This window comes from Stegastes partitus, unplaced genomic scaffold (genome assembly GCF_000690725.1).
Source record: "Stegastes partitus isolate 25-593 unplaced genomic scaffold, Stegastes_partitus-1.0.2 Scaffold1458, whole genome shotgun sequence".
Lineage (NCBI taxonomy): Eukaryota > Metazoa > Chordata > Actinopteri > Pomacentridae > Stegastes > Stegastes partitus.
This window is the reverse complement of record NW_007579189.1, coordinates 101696-123348: the sequence shown is the minus strand read 5'-3', so window position 1 is coordinate 123348 and position 21653 is coordinate 101696. Positions and strand designations below refer to the sequence as shown.

The window sequence follows — 21653 nt, the reverse complement described above, 5'->3', positions numbered from 1 at the left end:
TCAGTCACTCCAGCGCTGCTCACAGCTGGATTACAGCTCTTGGAGACAGCTGTGGCTTACCAGCTCACCTGAGCCCAATCGTCCACCTCCTGCTACAAAAGCCCTCTGCATTCCTCCACACCCTGCCAAACCATAAACCGTCATCCCCATGTTTCTGCTGATCCCTGCTCTGTTCCCTGCCTTCCTGCCTCTGATCCTCAACCTGTATTCCCTCAGCCAGCTTTCTCCTGCCACCAATCCCCACCCTGCTTCCAGCCTGGATTCCCTGAGCTTGTCTTCTCCTCTATATTGGTTTTTGTTTATCTATCATTTAATAAACTCCTTTGTTACATTCACCTGCCTGTCTGCCTGTATCTGTGTCTGCACCTGGGTTCCCAGACCCAAATTTTTATTTCTTATTACTTTAATCAATTTGAAGTTCTTTCAGGGACAGCTGTTTTCCTTCTTTAATGGGAGGGTATGAATACATTTGAGGATGACTGTAGGTAAAGGTCGTTACTAGTAGGAATACATGAGAAGTTTCAGCAGAGCTGTTAAGGCTTATTATTTCAAGAGAATGTGGGCTATTGTATATAGATTTCTATAGCGCTCTCTCCTGGATAAAAAGAGGCTGAGCAGTAGGAGAAACACATTGTCTGCTAGTGCAGACATGTCGCCCAACCTGACTATAAATGCGCCTGTGTGCTCCTGTGGGCGTGGCTGAACATTCACTGGCTGCTTTACCTGGAAGCAGTGTAACCTGAGCTGAAAGGTGGTGGTAGAAGGCGTGATTTAAATCACTGCAGCTTTCCTTTTTTCGTGGTCAGTGAAGCTCTTTAGGTATTGCAACACAAACAAAACAGGGCCAGACACTCTGTTTATATATTTGCTATTAAACACTTTCATGGACTGAGCAACTGCCTGGATAAAGAATTATGATGCCAAGTTTAGGGTCAAAAAGGAAAGACAATCAATCCAGGATGGATAGAAACATTGGAGACTTGCCGCAGGTAAGATTTCAGCATAATAAGTTAGACAAGAAGGCCAACATTAAGCAGTAAGTTCTTTAAATGGCAATTGCGAAGCTCTAATTTACCATGTTTATGAGAGTGTAAAATCAATGCTTCTGCCCATGAGTCATTAAATAACAACAGCTTCACCGTAGTGTTAGTTCCAAAGAAAGCAGCCCTCTTGCTTTCGTTAACGTCAGGTCTGTGCAGTGTGAGGAGACACAGTTTTGCTTCTGTTTTTGGGACTTTCAAGCATTTTTTACTTCCTCAATTGACTTCCCTGCTGTTGGCAGTTCCCCACAATCGGAGCAGTTACTTACTTGGAAATGTGACAGACAATGACTGATTTAGGGAAGGTAGCAGGTTCCTGTAATGTCATGATAAAGATGCTGATTGTACTTTACCACACAATAGATTTTCAGTGAGCTGTGACCAACACATGCTGGCACACATACGGTGCTCTGTGAAGTAAGAAAAAACAAAGACGGTTCTGTCTCTCATAGCCATAAAAAGTTTTTAGGCAGTGCTTTAGGGAAGGAGCGATTGTGATGGCAGTTAAAGAAAGCACATGAAAGATGGTCCGTTTGTTTGTTGCCTTGCACTATTGTCACTTTACAGTTCGCATACAGTTCTTTCTCAATGGGGATAATCCCTCAGATTTGGAAAGGAAAACCTAAAAATACTTCCTCTTTATTTACTACACTTTTGTGCTTTCAGCTGAGCAATGAGATGCAGTTGAGCATCATGAACAAGGTGAAGAGTGGAGAGCTATCCATCGAGGATGCTCTGAACCAGGCCAGGAAGGACAGCGAGCAGCTGCTCAAACAAAAGAGCCTGGCTGAAGAGGTACCCGCACTTAAAGCAAGTTTCCCTCACACTTTGAAGCACGTACACAAATTTCATGTTGTCCTGAGTCTGAGTGTGGCCTGGCTGTGCATAAAATTGTACTGACTCCTGAACTTGTAGAAAGAGGTCATGGCGATGGAACTGTTTATGACATGAATCACAGAAAGCATCCACATCAGTGAATCAATCTGCGTAACAGGAGCGCCTGACTGCTCCAAAGACTGATAACATCCACCAGCAGTTTTGTTTGATCTTTGACATTTCCATATTTTGATTTTTCTTTTTAATTAAATGCGAATATGTTTTTCAAGGAATCGTTCAGTTTTACATCCATACCCATTTCACATCATGCTATAGTCAATATTTTATATTGCCAATAGATTGCTGTTTGTTTGTTTGAGCCCACAAGAATCCCCACTCTGCAGCTACTACCGGCAGTATTAAGCATTTAAATGTCTTTCAGCTGATCGTTTTAGTATTCTGGCCTGAAACTCTGCTTTTTTTAAAATTTACTTTCACCACTTTGATGCTGTTTTGGCAGCTATTTTCACTAAACACAAACAGCTGCTAACTATCCTCTATGTGTCATCTGCTTAGCACCAAACAGTCAACAGACAAAGTTAGCGACCTGTTGGTGAACATAGTGAAGCTGTGAAAGACACAGTTTCTGTATCTGTCAAAAACAGAAAAAAAATCCCCAAAACTTTATTACTTTATTGGTAGGCATATGTTTTCACTTTGGAGATAGAAAGAGTGGGTTCCAGTTCTCTATTTAACAAAGACATGGAGCGGTATCAGTCATCTTAATTAACCCTGACAGGTTATCAGTTTAAAGATAATATTTTTGACCTCTATTGCTGTGTGCAAGACTTTCTTATAAAGCCTGAAGCTGGAGGAAGCTTGTCTTTTAAAATGATACTGTTGTGCCCCACATGTGTCCTCTTCTGCTTCTTAAACATTGTTGTGTTAATAAGCTACTCGGCCTGTTGGATCAGTTTTAGACTGAATAAGCTTGTGGCCAGTTTGAGTTGCCTAGAGCTATTTTTATGATGGAATGTAGAAGGTAGCTTTTGTTCCACGCCTTAGCAGGACACAAACAAAGGAAAGAGCAATTTAATAATTTTCTAAGGAGGTGATTTCCCACTGAGTTTCAATATGTGAAATCTGTGCTCTTGCAGGAACCGCAACCCTCCCAGTACAACTTCAGCGTTCACAAGCACGGCCGCTACAGGTGGCAGAAGCGGGTTTTTCAGGTGAGTTAAGAAACAGTACGCCAGCATGCTATTACCCTCACAATGACAGTAGGCTGATGTTTAGCAGGTGTACTCTTGTTCAAGTTTAGTGCGTTAGCATGCTAACATTTACCAATTAGCAGTAAACCCAAAGTAAAGTGGAGACCCGGAGGGGGGGGAATGTCAATAGCATTGTAGGTACTTTTTCATAAACCAGAAAACTAAACAAATGAATTTTGTCACTTGATGATGACAACATATTGGAAATTATTTTATCTCCAAAGTGATTACGACACTACAGGGAACATAATGGAATCACTATTAGGACTGATCCCCCGAGTACCAATGTCAGTACCAAACTCCATGTCAGTCTATCTCATAGGTATTAGCAGGAAGTGGTTTTAATCCCAAATGGATCGGATCTGAAATATTATATGCATGAATTTTATTTATCCATATATGCATATTAGTTAATTAATTCTTGATCGATAATGCTGCGATTATTAAAGAAAAATATTCAAATTTACAACATCTGCGCGCAGTGGATGTAAACAAAGGAAAAGGGTTAGGTTTGTGCCGATACAGACCAATAAAAGTGATATATTTCAGGCTAGTCCTAACTGGTGGACTAACCAAAATTGGTAAACCTTGAGATACGCTGCTAATGCGAATGGCTAAAACTCTGTTGCCATTTTTACAGTGTTTACAGTAATTGTATACTATATTGATGCTCATATATGCTAATTTAACATTTCTGTGAACATCTAGATTGACTTCAACACCAAAATGCTGTGCAGCATAGAGAAGGGCATCATCAAGCGACAGCTTCCCTTCTCTGTTGTCAAGAGTTGTGATGATGGAGTGGGTTCCAGGTTCTCCATTTCCTTTAAAGGACACCATGACTATGAACTGGAGGCCACATCACTGGAGGACAAACATAAGGTAAATGTACAGCTTATGTGGACACAGTCAAGCTATAAAAATAAACCAGCGCATGAAAAACAGCAAAAATCATGATGTATAATAATTCATGCCAAATGGGGGAAAGATGTCATTCTCGTATTCCTTTGCGGTCACTTGTTGTTGATGCTTTCATTGTTCCCTTTGTCATGCTTGCTGTTCTGTCTGTTTGAATAGATCATGCAGCTTGTGAATCAGATTATTTATGGGAACATATACAGCAGTCTTGACGAGGACAATGCAGAAACACATCAGCTGCCTCAAGCATCACGAAGCCTACGGGAAGGTGTCTTACTACTGCACCGAGGTGGCCTGGCATCATTCAAATGGGTGAAGTACGTATGTGTTTTTTATTATTGCGGCGCTGCTATTATAAAACAGCTACACAACAGCTTGGTTTGATTCAGTTCAGCTTTATCTATATGGCGCCAATTCACAATATAAGTCATCTGAAGACACTTTGCATAGGAAGGTGAAGACCTCACAATGTTATATTATAGATAGAAATCCAAATGATTCCCTTTGAACAAGCTCTTTTGTGATAACGGGAAGAAAAAAGTCCTCTTGAACAGGAAGAAACCTCCGGCAGAGCCAGGCTCAGGGCGGGCAGCCATCTGCCTCAACTGGTTGGGATAGAAGATCAGAAAAACAATGCAACAAATAACTAGTGATGAGAAATAAACTAACATTTAATTAACTATGACTCACAACTGTGGTTCATTTCTATACTACTAATCTGAATTCTAAGCTGCTTTTTAGTTTGTTTTATGTGCGACTGGAGAAGTGACAACACGTCATAGACTCTCCCCTTCGGCCAACAACCTTTTAGTGTCAAACTCTGCTCATCCATAACGCTGCACAGTAAAGTCGGAGGATTCAAGTGAAGTAGCAAAAAGAGAAGCCCATTCTAGACAGAGGGGCGACTCTAAGTATACTCAAAACTGCTTATTTGCTTTCTCACTGAGTGCTGCTGAGGAGGTTGATGCCACTCATGTCTCCATACTAATGATCAAGCAGGAAAGCATTCATATCTGGTATCTGTCAGCCCCAGATCATGTGATTCAGCTGCTATCTGCTGTCAGATTCCCGTACTTGAAGCCTGTTATCAACCATCTTTTTTTAACAGAGTTCCCATAACTGAGTCTTATTGTAAGTCAGCATCTGGGCCTTCTTCTCTGTTTCCTCATATCATAGTGGGCTGAGAGGCAGTCTTTGTCGCTTGTGAATAAGGCAGGAAAGTCGGGCTTTATACTGAGTTGACCATCTCTTGGCTACACTTTCTATTCAACTGAAGGACAGTTATGACAGTGGCATTGATCTTCTGATCTATATAGCACAAGCTAATACGTGTATTTACCAAAATGTCTATTTCTCTTTAAGCCTGGCTCTCTCTTCTTGAATTGGCAGTGACATTACCTTGTCCATCGGTGCTTTTTTTTCTTTCTTCTTTTCTATAAAATAGAGCCAGATCATTAAGTCAGCTAGGCTAATATACTGACAGGCACAGGTAGGTCAGTATCACTCGAAAAAATCCTGTATTGAGCGGCTCGAGTACAAAACAGCAAAATGCAAGGAACTAAAGTATAATAACAGCAACACCAGCATATGGCATTCATACATTCTGAATACACTTGACATGTACCTTAGAAGACAGATTTCAGGTCTTGATGTTGAGGCCTTCACTACACTGCTCCGTCTCCATTTTGTTCCAGGTATGAGGTCCAGCTCCACCCTGGTCAACTAACACTGGTGCCGTTCAAGCGGCGAGGCCCTGCTGACGGCGAGGTGACATCCTGGGTGCCATCGTCCATCACCATTCACCTGTCAGATGGCGACACCAGTGTGCAGAAACCTCACAGCTCCGACACTTTCACTCTGATCACCCACAAAAATGAGTACCAGTGAGTGAAGCTTAGAAATACTGAGTAATTAGTGAATTCTGTCAATCACACCACATGTGCTACTTTTGGAATTAATTTACAGCCTTGTACTGGGATGTATTTTCACTCAGTAGATGTTTTCTTTTCTTTTTTTCAATGCATCTATCTTTATTGTAGCAGCTATGATGTAGCTTAATTGGCATGATAATGCCATACATATTGGCCTGAAGTGTTCATTCAAGGGACCTCTTCCTGCTACCTAATTAAAATAAATTAAATGGAATTTTACAAGATTAAAAAAAAATCTAATTTATTAATTTACAACTTTTTGAGTTGCAAACCTCATTTTAAGGGGTGGATTGACATAGTAACGTTGTTGTGCAATTTAAGCTAAAGTTTATGTGTAAGTTGATTTAAAACTAATTCAAGTCGAAGTAACTTCATGAATTTGGCCTGATATTGATTTTTTCACTTTAAGTTCAGAATTTCAAGTCCTCTCCTCTAACCTAACATGTCTGGACAATTTCAGACTGGTAGTTAAAAATATATTTGGTGATAGAGGAGAAGCTAATTCCTCTAACTTAACCTAGCTTAACTTTACTTTAGCATAATTAAAGTAGAAATTACCTGAAATCAAAAAGACTGATGCAAACTGTTGCATTATTTACTTATTTATATTCTTGAGCCCAAACCTTATCAAACTTTAAAAAAAAATTTTTTTTAGCCAGATTTGTGTACTAGATTTATTTCCTCTAATAAGGCAAATGTTGTTGATTTATTGCAGGTTCAGGGTGCCGGCACCTGATCAAACAGTGTCCCCTGGCACTGTCCAGAGCGAGCGGGATGCTTGGGTCCAAGCCATTCACAGACTGTGTTCGGACTGGAAGAGGAAATCCAGGAGCGAACACATGTACATGGAAATAGAGACCTTCCGACATCTCAGCATACCCGAAGACGCAGAGGACAGCGATGCGGATCTCGAGTCAAGTGGCGGATTCAGTGCTGGAAGTACCTTTTATCCTCCAGTTGACTATGGAAATGCAGACCCCACATCCAGAGGCGGAGATCAGTTATCAGCAGGCGATGTGAGTCAAACTTGTCCCTCAGCTGATTACACAAAGCCTGTTCCTAGACCTCGCCTCACGAAGAAGAATATTGGACGTGATGTTTTGCCTCCCATCCCATCACCAACCTCTCCCCGTGCACCTGCCCCAACATCACCCACCTCCCCTCCACCCTCATCCGGCCCTGCTGGCCTCACATCTTCGTCCACAGTCCCAGAGTCTCATGAATCAGGCTCTTTGGTTGTTAAAGGGCCTTCACTCCCAAGCATCCCACCTCCCCCACCTTTACCCAACAAGTTCAAGACAAAATCAAGAAAAGCACGCACCAAGGCTTTCCACTGGGACCTTGTTGGCTCAGAGAAGGTAACACTGTCACTTTTCACTTGCAGTTTCATTCATCAGAAGACACTAAATTACCATATTTTTCTGGTTAACTATAAAGTTTATTGGTGTGAATCATTCATACTTAAATGTTGTGCTTTATTGTTTGGTAAAAATAGTAAGGTCAGTTGTATCATAGTTTCACTTCATTATTCCTCATATTGGATCATTGATGGGAATTATTCTTTGTTTTGTCTGAGTTATTTCTTTCCAAGTGTTGTTGTTTTGTGTTAACATTGATTTCCTCATGAAATTAAGCTGTCTCGCTACAGAATTAATTTGTTTCTTGGCAGATTGCAAAATCATTTTGGATACAGGAAAACGCCGGGAGGATTGAAGTCGACACATCACGCTTATACGAGCAATTTGCTGTTAAAGATCTGGGGACGTTTGAAGCAGCTGAGCCGAGTAATACCCAGCATATTATGCTCAACCAGAAGATTGCGCACAACTTTAGTGAGTAGCTCAACAATAAATATGTCTGAGTTTTGAGGTGAAGTTGCTCATAAATATTGTCAGCTGCAATGCGTAATTTGTTGCATTTAAGGAGGGAGATTAGCTTTTCTCAGCAAAAATAATAGTTTAATTTCCATGCTGTAATGAAAAGCCATAGTTCCAGAATACATCTAATAAGGGAGCTTTTTCCGACAGTGTTATAAATTACAAGGTGTGTTTCTACAACCACCAGAGGGAAGCACTACACAGAAAGAGTAACAAGGATCTCTACAGAGGCAGCGCCAATGCCAGGTTCTTTAATTTTCCTAAATTAGACTTTAATTGCCCCCAATTAAAAGAAAGTTGACCTGAGACTGTTTCAGGGAAAGCATAAAAATGATGCCATTTTTCTCTTTTTAAATGAGACTCAGTGGCTGTAGAGCAGATAGATGGATGTTCTGCATGTGTGTCTGCAGGGGGCAGTGTGTCCTCAATCCAGCGGGGCCTCAACTGCCCCTTGGAATCTGCAGAGCGATTGTGGAGTGGAACATATTCTATTTCTCGTCTAATGGCTTTTCACTTTTGATTAACTGAGTGTATGTGGCTTGTATATTTCAAGACCTAAGCCAGGGGAGAACACTTCAGAAGCTCCGTCTCGCAGGTCCTCCGAGTGGCACAGTCACTGTGAGGCGATACAGATGTGGTGGTGGGCTGCTAAATGGAATCAGTGTGAATATGCAGACTGGCAACATAATTAGAGTTCACATGGTCATGAAATATGGATAGGGGATCTGAGTGACAATGGCAGTGATTTCCTGCCTTGACACAGAATACCCCAGCACTGTGCTCCTTTCCTGACCTGGAAACTTTTGGTTGTGTCAGGAGCATGAGCTGAGTGATGACAGCCTGCAGGCAACTCGAGGCCAAGCTGCAAGCTTTAGAACAATTTAGACATTTGAAGAACAAGGGAGACTGTCTGTCTGGCTTTTTCTGCTTCTCTGGTCCTATTAACACCAATATAGATAGTGGCAGTCCAAAACTGTAATATAAAGGTACTCCAGAGCAAGTTCCTGCACTGAAAATATCACTTAAGTAGAAGTGTGTAAATACTATCAGCAAAAAGTCCTTAACATATCAGAAACAATGGCTCCTGTGAGTGTTATACTATACTAAAGTATTCGATTGTTGTTACCGATGCATTCATGTGTAAGCAACATTTTACGCTTGCAACGAGTCACGATAGTTTTGTACAGTATTTGCTATTTTTTTTAAAAAATTTTACCACCGCATTCTTATTCATAAGCTCCTAAACTGTATGTATAAATAGGACAACCTTTACTTCTGAGCTGTACTGAAGCAGATTTAAAATTCAAGAGTTTTTAAGGAGGTCACATGCTCACACAGCACGGGCAGTGAAATGAAAAGTGACTGTTCTGCAAGGCTGTGAAATAACAACAAGACACGATAGAAAACATTGCTTGAAAATAGAAAAAGTCATAAATAGTGAGAGGTAAAGAAACTGAAACCAAAGTGCAGAGTACATTGTGCAAGAGTTGCATTTAAGGTGAGTGTATATGTTATGTACATATTTACATTGTGGTGGTGTATTATACCTTAGAGATGAGGTGTCTATGATTTGGATTTATATGTGAGGTCAATATATATGCTATGAATATAAATATAAAGTAACATAAAATGCGATTACTAAAGTAAGTACAAGTACTCCAGTTTAGGACTAAAGAGTAGAAATCGTTAATTAACTTACACCACTGCATTTGCATTTTGTATCTGACTTTGAGGCAACTTTTAATCAATAAGTTCTGTTTCTGTAATAAAAACAGAACAGAATCAGTCCAGAGGTGATTTCTGCCTGTTTACATTATTAAAACTCTCACAGGATTCAGCTTTCAAAGACACCAAATACGAGGGAAAAATAACACAGTTGTTAATAGGACTTCTCTTATTATCCATCTCTCTCTCTCAATCTCTTGGCATACCTCACACAGACACAGTCACACGTGCCCTCTCCCTGCTCTTGTTTGCATGTTTATCACCACAAACCTGCCTAAATTTGTGCTGTTTATTCAGCTCATATCTCATTCTTTGCCACACTATTTATTCATCTGATCCCATTACAGTGGGAGCCAGTGTGCATGCAAAATCTCACACTCTTGTTTTTTTTTTTACAAAGATAGAAACAGCTCAGCAGACAGTGAAACTCCACCTCGATCAGATAATATCACAAGTACGCGATCAATAATTAATGAACAAACTCAGACCTGATAATTAGCATTATGCATAAAGCTGGCACCGTTGCTGTAATGACAATGACTTACAGTTACTTATTCTGCAGAAAAAAACTGCCTATAGCCAAGATTTTTTTTAAACTATTACATTATGAATACACATTTATCAATGTTAGTTACTGTGTTTGATGTGTTAATTGCCCAGTTGTTCCCTGCGTGTGAGTTAATAAATGGGAGAGCATAGGATTTTAAAACATTCTTTTAAAAATGTCTCCTCTTGAACAGTTTCTTACACTTATTTAAATAAGATTTAAATTAAGTTTATAGAGGGTATCACCTCTGCACCTGTGAAATGTGACAAGGGACCCTAACTAGACTCTGATTTTATTATGAGCAAGTCAAAAAAAAAAAAAAAAAGAAATAAAAGAAGCCAATGTCCTGTTTGACCAGCCACAGCATTAAAACCACTAACATTGATCATCTTGTTACAATGCAAAGTTGTGCTGGGAAACCTTGAGTCCTAGCATTCAGGGTGGCAGAAAATCCAGGGTGGGATCAGGGGACGAAGGAGACCCACACAAAATTAGGAGGGTGGTTTTATTGTAGTGGCTGATCTTTGCCTGGTCATCATGTTAGTTTATTGTAATTACTTGTTGTATAATAGCTGAGTAAAAAGTGTGATATTTCACTTTAAAAGTAGTGGAGTAGAGGTAGAAAGTAGCTTAAAATAAGAAACTCAAATAAAATCCCTCATAGTTGTACTTCTGCTCAGCAATAGTAATAAATATTTCTCTAATGAGATGAGATCCACGGTGGATTTGTATGATCAAAGTGCATTTCGGTTTAGAATGTGTGTCCGACTAATATGGTTATTTACCTTGAGAGCTCCTGTGCATGCTGCCTATTTAATGACTGGAAATGTCGCACTCCTAATTAAAAGTACACCTGTGGCTTCCTGTGCCCAGTGGGATACACTCTCCATCTCCATACTCTAATTTGCCAGGGCAATGCCCAGTTTGTCTGAGTGCCAGTCAACAAAGGGCTTAATTTGCACTTGTGTGTGTGTTTGTGTGTGTTTTGGGGGGCCAGATGAGATAGCCTAACCCTCACTCATGAGGACACTAGTAGTGCTCAAAATTGTTTTTGATGTTGTGATTCCTCATTTGAAAATGTGACATGAAAGCCTCTGTTGGTCCTGCTAAGGGAATTACTGTCTCAAGTCTTTAATGTCAAGGATTTAGAGACGTGTTGATTACAGCTTTGTACCTCTGAAATGCTTCTCATTTAACATGCTTATTTTATTCACTTTGTCATGAGCAGATTTTCAATCAGTTTGATGACTTGAACTCACTTCTTTAACTCTCACTTCAGATTGGAAATGCTAAAAGTCAACATTAGGGGACAGTTAAAGGAACAGTTCAACATTCTGGGAAATGCTATTTGTTCATCAGCTTCTTTGCTCAGACTTATGTAAAACGACACCGCTTTTATTTGGTGTGTTTCAAAATCTACACTTAATGCTAAATAGTGTGCCAGACAAAACCCAAATACATAGTTTTCCAAATGCAGTTTGCCAAAAACACCTTTGTGTCCTACTACATTCGACTGAATTTTGCAGTATGCAAGCCAGCCTGCTTTTCTGGCCATTCTGACCCACAATCCTCTGTGCAGTTACATCACAGTGTCTTGCGTAAGTTTAAACAAACTTCACCCACAGAGAATAAACAACAGCTTATTTTGCACTATGGACAGTCAAAGTTTAAGGTACATTATCATGATGAAGCTGTACATCCCAGTCTTCATTTGAAAGGGCAGCTGTTATATGTAATTAAAGTATGAAGAAGTAGCATGCGATCTGGAACGCAACCTTTGTCTGTGTTCAATGTGGAACCAGCAGCAGGTTAGCTTAGCTTAGCATAAGATGGCAAACAGATGGACAACTGGATCAACGCAGTCTAAAGGTAGCAGAATTTGCTCACTAGCATCTTTAGCGCTCATGTATTATTATTGCTTTTATATTTAATAACTTAATTGAAAAGTGAAAATAGCTGCTTTAAAAGTGACTGCTTTTATATTTAGTTTTTTTGTATGAATTAAACAAGCAAGATATATGGTGTCAAGTAATGAACTTTAGAGGTGCAGTTAGGTTTAAAGCAATCACTATATATAAAAATGGACTAACCCTGGCTTACATCACCTATAGGTATTAGTTTTAAACCTCAGCATGAAGGCCATGCAAACATCTCTCACAATCAACTGTCCTGTTACAGCACCCAGCTGTCAGTCAAAGCAGCCATACCCTTAACTATGCGAAACATTAAGCCTTAATCCAAATTAAATGAGTAAGTTACATAAAAATACACACCTGTACATTTGCCAATAATGTGACAATAAGCTGTAGAGGCGAAAACCATTCTTTGTTCAAGGCTGTAAGCATGTTTACTTCTGCTGTAAACTTAGACATTTCAACATGGGATTGGCTCCAGTATAGAGTCAGCCTCGAGTGGCCATTTGAGGAACTGCAGTTTTTGGCACCTCCATGTTGGCTTCATCTCTCAGCCCTCCAGATGACTCCTTGCTTCACACTAATCATTATGCTAAGCTAAGCTAATTATATCAATCTCATCTACCTTTCACAAAGTGGAGAAAAAAAAAATTTCCTTCCCAAACTGTCAAACTCTTCCTTTAAGATGTAGTACACCGTATTTTCAGCATTGGAAATTAGAGCTTCCAGTTACTTCGCCCCCATTTTAAATACAAACAATTAGATGATTAGATTGGTGTGAATGTCTGAGAAGCTCAAGTATACTGTATTTTGTAAAATTCATTATGTATTTTACATACATGTCTGAAGCTCTGAGGCTCCTAATGAATGTTTCCCACAGCTCCTGAATTATGCAGAGGCATTTTCTATAAAACAGAGAAAAAAAATCACATCAGCTTTGACTTGATAGAATGCAAATCTGTGCATTTCCCTAAGGCATTTGGGAGAAAGTAATTAAGCAAAGGACCCTTTGTCTTCGGAATGCTTTTTGAGTCATTTCATCGCAGGATAAGAAGACTATCTGTCAAGAGAAAAGCTTTCATGTACCATTGAGTGTGTTGACTTTTTCTAATCTATTGTTCCTCTAGACATTTTCCTCAAAAGTTTTCCGGTGCAACCAGGAGAGCTGAAGGACAAACTGTTTGTCATTAATGAGGAAGATGGAGGCCTGTCTGATGAGCACATCACCTCTCTGAGGAGGTATGACTTTGTGCCAAAAAATGCTGATTTGTATTCATTCCTTATAGCGTCACCGCTGAAGCTGAGAGGTGGATGACTTTTCCTGCCCAAGTCCATGGGCGGTTGATGTGGGTTTTTCATTGGCAGAGGCAAAACCTTTGGAAACTAGCAGGTTAGCAAACCATCAACAAGGGATGTGAGTGCACGGTACAGCCAGGACAATGTGAAACAGTGGAAACAGCTGCTAGTTCATGTGAGAAGGACACAAGCTTTGCACAGCAGTCTTCACTGTATTCTAATACTAAAGAGCAGATGCCAGAACCTTTTACCAGAGCAGCTTACTAATAAAAGTTTTATCTCAGGTTATTTGTGGAGATGGAAACTATTGACATGCCCTCAGGAGTATTACACTGAAAGCGGGTAAAATGCTTCCCGATTCTTACCTGCAGTTTACTCAGTGGCTCTGCATGCTGACCTCCTGGAAGGCAAGACTAATGTACTGTGTGGAAGATTTTATTTATTCTATGAAAACGTAATATATATTTTAATGCGCTGTAGCGTAGGCCTGAGAAATACAATCTTGAAAGAACCACTCCCAACAGGTGATGCAATATTAATGGCCGATGCTCCTCCGGTGGCACATAGCTTGACTCGCGGAAAAAGTGAACGCGTTTGGTTTGAGGTCAGAAGGTGCAGAAATGACAGAAGAAGGAAGTCCAATTTAAGACAAGCAGAGTTCAAATTCAGTGCATACGAGGAAATGGCTGTTTGCATCAGCGTCTCGCAGTTTTATAGAAGCTGACCGGGACGATCAGCGTCACTTAGCTTTTAAACGCTTGTCTTTGTCCAGGCCAGTGGAAATCAATCTAATGGCATCAGTGCAGACGAGTGAGCGAGGAAACATGTGACGATATAAAGGGGAGAAGGTCAAGAAAGAAAAGCATCACCCCAAGTGCGATAACAGCTTTTGAAAATTGAAATGCATGTTTTTATTTTTTGGCTACATAAATAAGGACTGATAGTTTGGACAGCTGCATTTTCTCTGTCGCTCCTAACGCTTCCACTTGACATGATGCAAAAATGAATATACTCTCCTCTTAAATAAGCTGAAAATGAGCTTGATTTCTGAAACCCGCTAAGATTGATTCTGAGGTTTTAAAGGGTCCTAGGAGCTTCAATTAGGGGGTGCAAGACTCACACACTGATTATACTACTATAAAGAATTAGACTCCATCAAAGTTACTTAAATAAAAGTGAAGGAGGTCCCTATTCGTCAAAACTTGCCGAATGTTTTCAGAAATCTGATCCCCAACTCCATATACAGTAGACTGTTTGAGGACATACGCTTTTTTTCCCCCCTTAGCAATAAAATATTCACTGCGGCACCTAAAGATATCAGTTCTAGAAGGAAAGTTTCTGCTTCTGTGATTGTTTCCAAACTTTCCTCCATACTTGATGTTGAGAGGTTCTCTTGCGAGTGTGAGATTTGTTGGGTTTTTTGTGTATATTTTTGTAGGGTCACAACTTCAGTTCATTATTAGTCAGGTTGGTCTCTATAATTATTGATGCTGTTGGGTCTTTGCCTTATTATTTAAAATAGTCAGGTTAAGCGCCGTAATTCATAATACAGAAGGTTCCTAACCATAGCATTTATAATAGTCAGGTAAAGTAGTATTTCTTATAATTAATGTAGAATTTGAATCCCTCGTGTGAATTATTTAGGTAAACTTATATCATAAACAACCCAGCAGGGTCTCAACCCCATATTAAAATTCTTCCGTAAGTCCTAACCTTTTCTTACTGTTGTTATAAACGTAAAAACTGTGACTTGACACAACTTGATGATTTTTATGCTTATTCTAAGCAATATGAACATATACTTTTTATAAATTCACCCTGTAGCTTTCTGGCTTCCAATGCCACCAGTTTGGTTAACTACCACCACGATCACCACTGTTGACCAGGCTTGACAATCATTAGCTGGACAGCGAAATGAATCATAACGTAGCTCCATACTGATAAATGTGTTAATAAGCAAATGTTTGCTGAAAACATTACCGTATCAATTTGTCCACCTGTGGACAAAAAACCCCATCATTTAAGATTTTAATGACTTTAGGGGGTTTTTGTAAATAAATAGCAAACAAATTGACCTAGTGTTTACCTTATAATTGCCTTTATTCATATATTAATTCATATATAAGGGAACAGCATTCATAAATCCAATTTGTCTGTCAGATTTAGTTGCAACTGTTGCCCTCCCTGAACTATATAATATAATACTTTATAGTGAAAGACACAACAACATCAGATCACATACAGGTACGAACAAGAGGTGGAATCGTGTAAAATTAACTACAGAGCAACAGATACAAGCAAGTCAAGACTAAACATCCAAAAGAACTCCAATCTGTTGCCAAACAGTATAAAGAATAGTTGAAATATACCTATGTAATCGTAAAGAAGAATGAAACAGGTACACAGGTCCATGACCATGACAGATCAGACTTCAAACTAACTACATAGACACAGGTGGACGGAGAAAAATGAAAATATATGAAATATCACAGGGGCACTGCTGTTTTTCCAACAGCTAAACTTCCAAATTTCTGCCAGTCTGTCAAATCAAGTTGCAAGTTGCATTATTCACCTCTACTACAGCCTTGACACAGCAATTTTTTGAATCTAGGCTGCAACAATCATAATCTTTGTTCTGTAGATTTGTCAACATGGGTATGAATTTTAGTTGTTTTTTTTTCTCCATGTACATTAATAGAAATAATAAAAATGAAATGCATATTATTAGAATCAGCCTGGTGCGTGTTTGGTTTTGACAAATGGTACCTGTTCTACACAAACCTCAACCCTCGCCCTTTCTCTAACCATAAACTTTGACTTGCTAGCTAGCTACAGTCTGATCGTGGATTTATAGTTCAGCATTGGTGTCTGTTTGTGTAGCTTTCTGTCTACGTACAGTGACGGATTCAACCATCGCAGACTTGACATAGACGTGATTGCAGTTCTCCAATAAGCCAAAACAACATCCGCCTTCCACTATATACGTAGGTTGAATGCTGACTGGTTGAAACTTTGGCTTGACCGCAATGGAGTGCACAAGAATTATGTGGTTATGACTGCAAATGTAAAAAGCCAGCCATGAAAGCAAACGTTCTTTGTCCAATATGACCCCTGTCTTCTCTGCACCAGCTACAAAACAAAGGACCAACAACAGCACAAACACGAACAAGAGTAACCAACATCTTCAGTTATTTGACATAGCCTATGTTTGATGCTGCCCCCAAGTGGCAGCAAACAGCTACAACAAACAGATGTTCATCTGTGAAACTTTGCAAAGCAACAGTAAGAGAGCAACGTTTCAGCCTTGATCCACAGCTGCCAATATGTTAATCTTGTCAGAAGTCATCTCATCGCAATCAGGACAAAGTAGCACATGGAGAAAAATGTCCTTAAAGGTGACGTACTTCGATTTAAAAGTCAGGTTTCGTGTTGTCTAAAGATACTGAAACAAAATCACCAGCCAATAATGTAAAGATTTAATGTTGGTGTTTCTTTGTGTTTATGCTCACGAAAAAAAAAGGAAAACTTGTATCCATTTACACAAATTAATAAATTGTGACTATTTCACAATCTGCGTCGCAAATATAGTCTATGGAAAGATCTAATGCCCCTACTTGTAGATGTTTTGACAAATTTAAACAAAGAAAGCATCGACAGCTTGGTGACTGGTCTTAGGTATGCACGGCCCAAGACATGAAGGCGCTTCGCCACCCAGAACATAGTCGGTACCCATCTGCAGAGCATCAGTGATATGGGTGAGATGGAGACAAGGCCAACCCTTGCCACTGGATTTTTACCCTCCTGACATCTGACAAGCAAAATAGAAGTATCCACTGCTGGATTTAACAATTTGTCTTTTTTGTGAGAAAGATAAAAAGACAACATCTATAATATCTTTATCCAATCTCATGTAGTTTGGTGACAATTAAACTGAATTTTTGAACCTTGAAGTCCCTGGAAAACTCCAATTATTTCTCCACGACAGTAAATATTTATGACTATGGGCAACATCAAAGTACTGTTTATTACAAATTTAACACTCTGCTTATCTGCTTTATCAGGACTGTGTGAGTGTGGTTCAATCAGGTTTGACTGATACTGACTAAACAATATGACTGACTGATGCTCAGAAGGATGTAATGTCACTATTTTTGCAAGTGGGCTAGAACGCAGGAGTGTCTTATGTAAAATAACTAAAACTTTTCTACCTTTGGCCATTTCATTTTGGTTGCCGTCACTTATAGCATTCAGTAAATACATTTTTGGGTATTTTTCAAACAAGCACAGCATCTGCATTTAAAAAGAGCAGTGAAACTGTTATGTTTGTTTTTGTGTTCAAGGTACGTCCCCACTGTGGATGATGTGGAAATGTACAAATCTCACAAGGGACCTGTGACGGAACTGCATATTGTGGATCAGTACATGATGGAGGTACAGTTTTAAATTTGCTATATTACCCAAAATGATACCATACCTTTAGGTATACCTGCTTACCCTTTAGAGAGCCCATCTCAGGGCTAACACAGAGAAACACTCATTCACACTCCTATGTCTAATATGGAATGAAAAATTAACTTAACATACATGTCTTTGGACTCAATCCAAAGAAAACCCACAGACTCACATGGAAAACATACAAAATCCACACAAAAACAGGTTGTACTCAGAACCTCTCTGCTGTGACACTCCACCACCATCCCGCCCGAACCAGAATTAACACTATCACAATTACAACAGGAAATTTCTTTAGATTTGACATGCGACACCATTATCCCAAGCAAAATCTAAAGCTGATGTGGCACTTTCTTTGCTCCCCTGCCTCCTCATTCTCACACTCTGGGTGTCATGACAAGCTTCGTCTGGTTATCACCTTCCAGTAAGCCTCGCAGTCACCTAGCTCGCATGTGGATGGCTTCAGGTTGCAGGAGGGATGACAGATGAACAGTCAGATCAGCCCACAGAGGCTTTCAAGAATATTTGACACCAGACATAAGGGATTTTATGTGTAAAAGACAGGGTGGCAACACCTATAGAGGCTTCATCTGTTTTATTTCTGCCTTCAGTAGCAGACTGCAGTCAGTCTGAATCCTACTAAATAGACAGCTTAATCAGTCCTCTTTACTGCCGCCAACAAAAGCAGGTATTTTGATATTGTGCTTACAAGAAACTGAAATGCGTCAATTGAAACTCCTGAGATTGGAGGTGATTGCTCACTCCTTTGAGGGCTTTTTTTTCCTTTCTTTTTTTTTTTTTTTTTTTTTAAATCTAATGCTCTGTAATTTTGAGTCATTTCACACATTCTCCCCCTAAAACCCATTGAATTATTAACGAAAATGAAAACGGTCGACACATTCTTTATGAATCATCACAATTTCTATCATTATCATTACTTGGAGTTAAATGCATCCTCCAGGAGGCACAGAAGATTTCAGCATCCACTGTTCTGCAGCACGCTGTGGACCAACATGTGAGGTCTGGCTGCTGCTTTGTTGTATTTGGTTACATCACTTTATATTACTGCCTGCGAGCTACCGTGTAATAATTTTGTGCAAACAGGGAATTATTAAAACTACTTATTGGGTAAAGCTGGGTGCAAAAGTTTGGGCACCCCTGAGCAAATTACATATTTTGCTGATGTTCGAAGTGAAAAGAAATACATCCCCTGCAGCAGGCAGAAATTAAAATGGAATTTTACTCAAATGTTAATGCACTGTTGCTTTTAGTATCTCAAGCTTAGAAATAACAACTTTTGGCAGATGTAAAATTTAGTGCTTGCAAACACTTTTTGCAGCCAGTTCAGCTTTTTTTTAATTCTTGATTTAGAAAATGTAGAAAAATTTAGCCTCCATTTTCTTGGAATTGTTCATGTTATCAATTTCTTGGCTAATTGCAGGAAGCTTGCATTTAGAATTGGACGATATTTAGTGACGTCTATCCCTCCCTTTATCTGTGCGATGTGTCATGTGCCACAGGCTGCTACACAACCCCAGTTAGTCTTCTTTTCATCAAATGCTGAATCATTTTTCTCTCCAAGCGTAATTTTGGTGATTGTGGCCAAAGAGCTCAATTTTAACTTCAGTCACTTCAGACAGTGACTTTTGTGAGGCAGTTGCAGGTAAGGTTTCCCTCTGATTACTTTTTTTCAGGTAGACCCTATTTGTTCATCAGTGCTGAAACAGTCCACCACCTCACCTTTGTGGCGTTCCTGCAGCTCCTCTGCCGCCACTGGGAGGTTTTGCTTTTCGGTCCTTGCCCGGCAGCCGGACAAAGAGTTTTCTTTGTCCTCCAGATCTAGTCTTTACCCCCACAGTTTCCTTTAACTGACATTTCCTTATGACATTTCAAGCACTGGAAACTGCAAGCTGTAAGCACTTAGATATCTTTTTATAGCTTTCCCCTGCTTTGTAGGCATCAATTAGCTCCATTTTCAGATCCTCAGTCTGTTGCTTCGAGGAGCCCACGGTTGTTGAGTGTTATCACAAAGTTTGAAGAGTCTTGAATGTATCAAGCTCTCAACTGTCATCAGCTGACAGCTTCTGAGGATAATTCCTCACCAGCCTAATGGATTCTAGGCCGAACAGGTTTATGAAGTTCTGAGACGATACAAATAGAACATATTAGCAAAGAAAGCATAATTTATTAATGTCTGTTCTCTGTATTTACTTCTTGTCACTTCCAAAAATCAACAAAATCAGTTGACAGCTTCGTGTTTAATGGGGTCTTTGAAATAAATTACACCACAAATTTCCTATTTCATAATTACAGTAAAGTGGTCCCATGTTCACCCCTTTCCTTGTAAATGTAGTGTAGCAGCTGCAATGTATATAAAAGATAATTACAAAATCTGGCTAAATCTGTTGACACTGTCTATATCTCATAATTATTTTTATAATATGTGATGGATAAAAAACATTCTTACAGAAGAATTTAGTTCTAGGTCCCCCCGCCTAAATGTAAACACAAAAATGTTCCACTCCAAGTCTTGTACCTACAGTATAGGTATCCTGTCAGCTTTTCCTTGCTGTGCCTGATACAGCCTCATAGAGCAGCAAACAAAGCTGCAGAGTCATAGTCTTATTTTCCCTGCTGACAGTTTGAAATGGTCTGGTTATCCGCCTAACAGTTCTGAATAATCACTTCCCTCTCAGGATGTTTGTGGACATAACAGCAGCATCCACAAGACACATTTTCTGCTATTAAACAAAAATATCAATATATTAGTGTTGAAGAAGTGACATTTTTCTTCGAATAAAGCAAATCTTGCTCATGCTTTCAAGGTTGTCATGCTCTGATGTGTCGCAATTGTCTTCCACCGAGATCCTTCTTGCGCTACACTGTGTGTACTGGGCTTACGTATCTATGAAAGCCTATTATTTTCGCTGAGAACTTAAATCTTGCGCTCTGCCACACCAGAAATCATTTGGTCCCAAACCCTCAAATTTGGTAAACATGAGACTTTCTGATTATACACATAAAAAATTTGAACTGGTTAAAAAAAAAAAAAAAAAAAAAAAAAAAGCCAGAGAACGTGATTATCTTAAACAGTGAGAAATGTGTGGACACATTATATATCAAGAGGATTAAATTAGAACAGTCCTACCTTAGCACGGGATGAGTGTAACAGTTAACATCCGATTGGGAATTTAAAATGTGTTAGAAAATGTGACAAGACAATGAGCATGGTGCTTGGGGAGGATGACACCTTGTAGGACATCTAAAAAAGAATAAAAACCCAAAATTACATGGTCTAGACAGTAATCCTAATATCTTTCCTTAACTATATGTCAGACCAAGTGCCCTTTGGCTTTTGGGAGATGGTACCTGAGCATGAGCGAGACGGTCTGACAACGTGGAGTGATTTATTAGAGGTTAGCACAGACACAAAGGTCGACTAGGCAGCTCAGCCAATCGTTTCAAAGTGTCAAGCCTTCAGTTTGTCTGTTAAATCAGCCTGTCGACAGGCCTGCAGCACTCGACTTTCGCCTGCAGTAATCCTGCCAAACAACTTGAGACTGAGAACAAGCTGCAGCCGTCCAGCGACTGTATCTCCCTGCAGCATCTCCCTGCAGCACTGCTTTTTAGATAATTCGGAATAATCACATGTAAATAGGTTGTGGGGTGGTGTGGTAACTGCACTCTCTTCTGTATATACACACAGTTCATTAAGCTTACATCCTCTCTCTGCTACAGATGTGCAACATCCCCTGCCTGAGCACACAACTCGACCTGCTGTTGACTCTGAGAGAGCTTCCGACCAGCATGAAAGACCTGCAGCCCGTGAGTTTACTCAAAACACTTACAGAGTCGAATCAAAGGTCA

The 21653-nt window shown here is 39.6% G+C and overlaps 1 protein-coding gene across 1 annotated transcript in view; it reads left to right on the top strand.

The window, feature by feature from the left end:
* Window positions 1-812: 812 nt before the first annotated feature.
* LOC103370647 (formin-like protein 6) overlaps window positions 813-21653 on the top strand; it is a 58026-nt gene continuing 37185 nt past the window's right edge. The window contains exons 1-11 of the mRNA XM_008299768.1: window positions 813-989; window positions 1707-1835; window positions 3014-3088; window positions 3836-4009; window positions 4205-4362; window positions 5740-5928; window positions 6692-7334; window positions 7646-7808; window positions 13166-13277; window positions 17675-17765; window positions 21525-21611. Coding sequence (XP_008297990.1) covers window positions 915-989; window positions 1707-1835; window positions 3014-3088; window positions 3836-4009; window positions 4205-4362; window positions 5740-5928; window positions 6692-7334; window positions 7646-7808; window positions 13166-13277; window positions 17675-17765; window positions 21525-21611 — 1896 coding nt within the window. The 5' untranslated portion in view covers window positions 813-914. The remainder of the gene's footprint in view (window positions 990-1706; window positions 1836-3013; window positions 3089-3835; window positions 4010-4204; window positions 4363-5739; window positions 5929-6691; window positions 7335-7645; window positions 7809-13165; window positions 13278-17674; window positions 17766-21524; window positions 21612-21653) is intronic.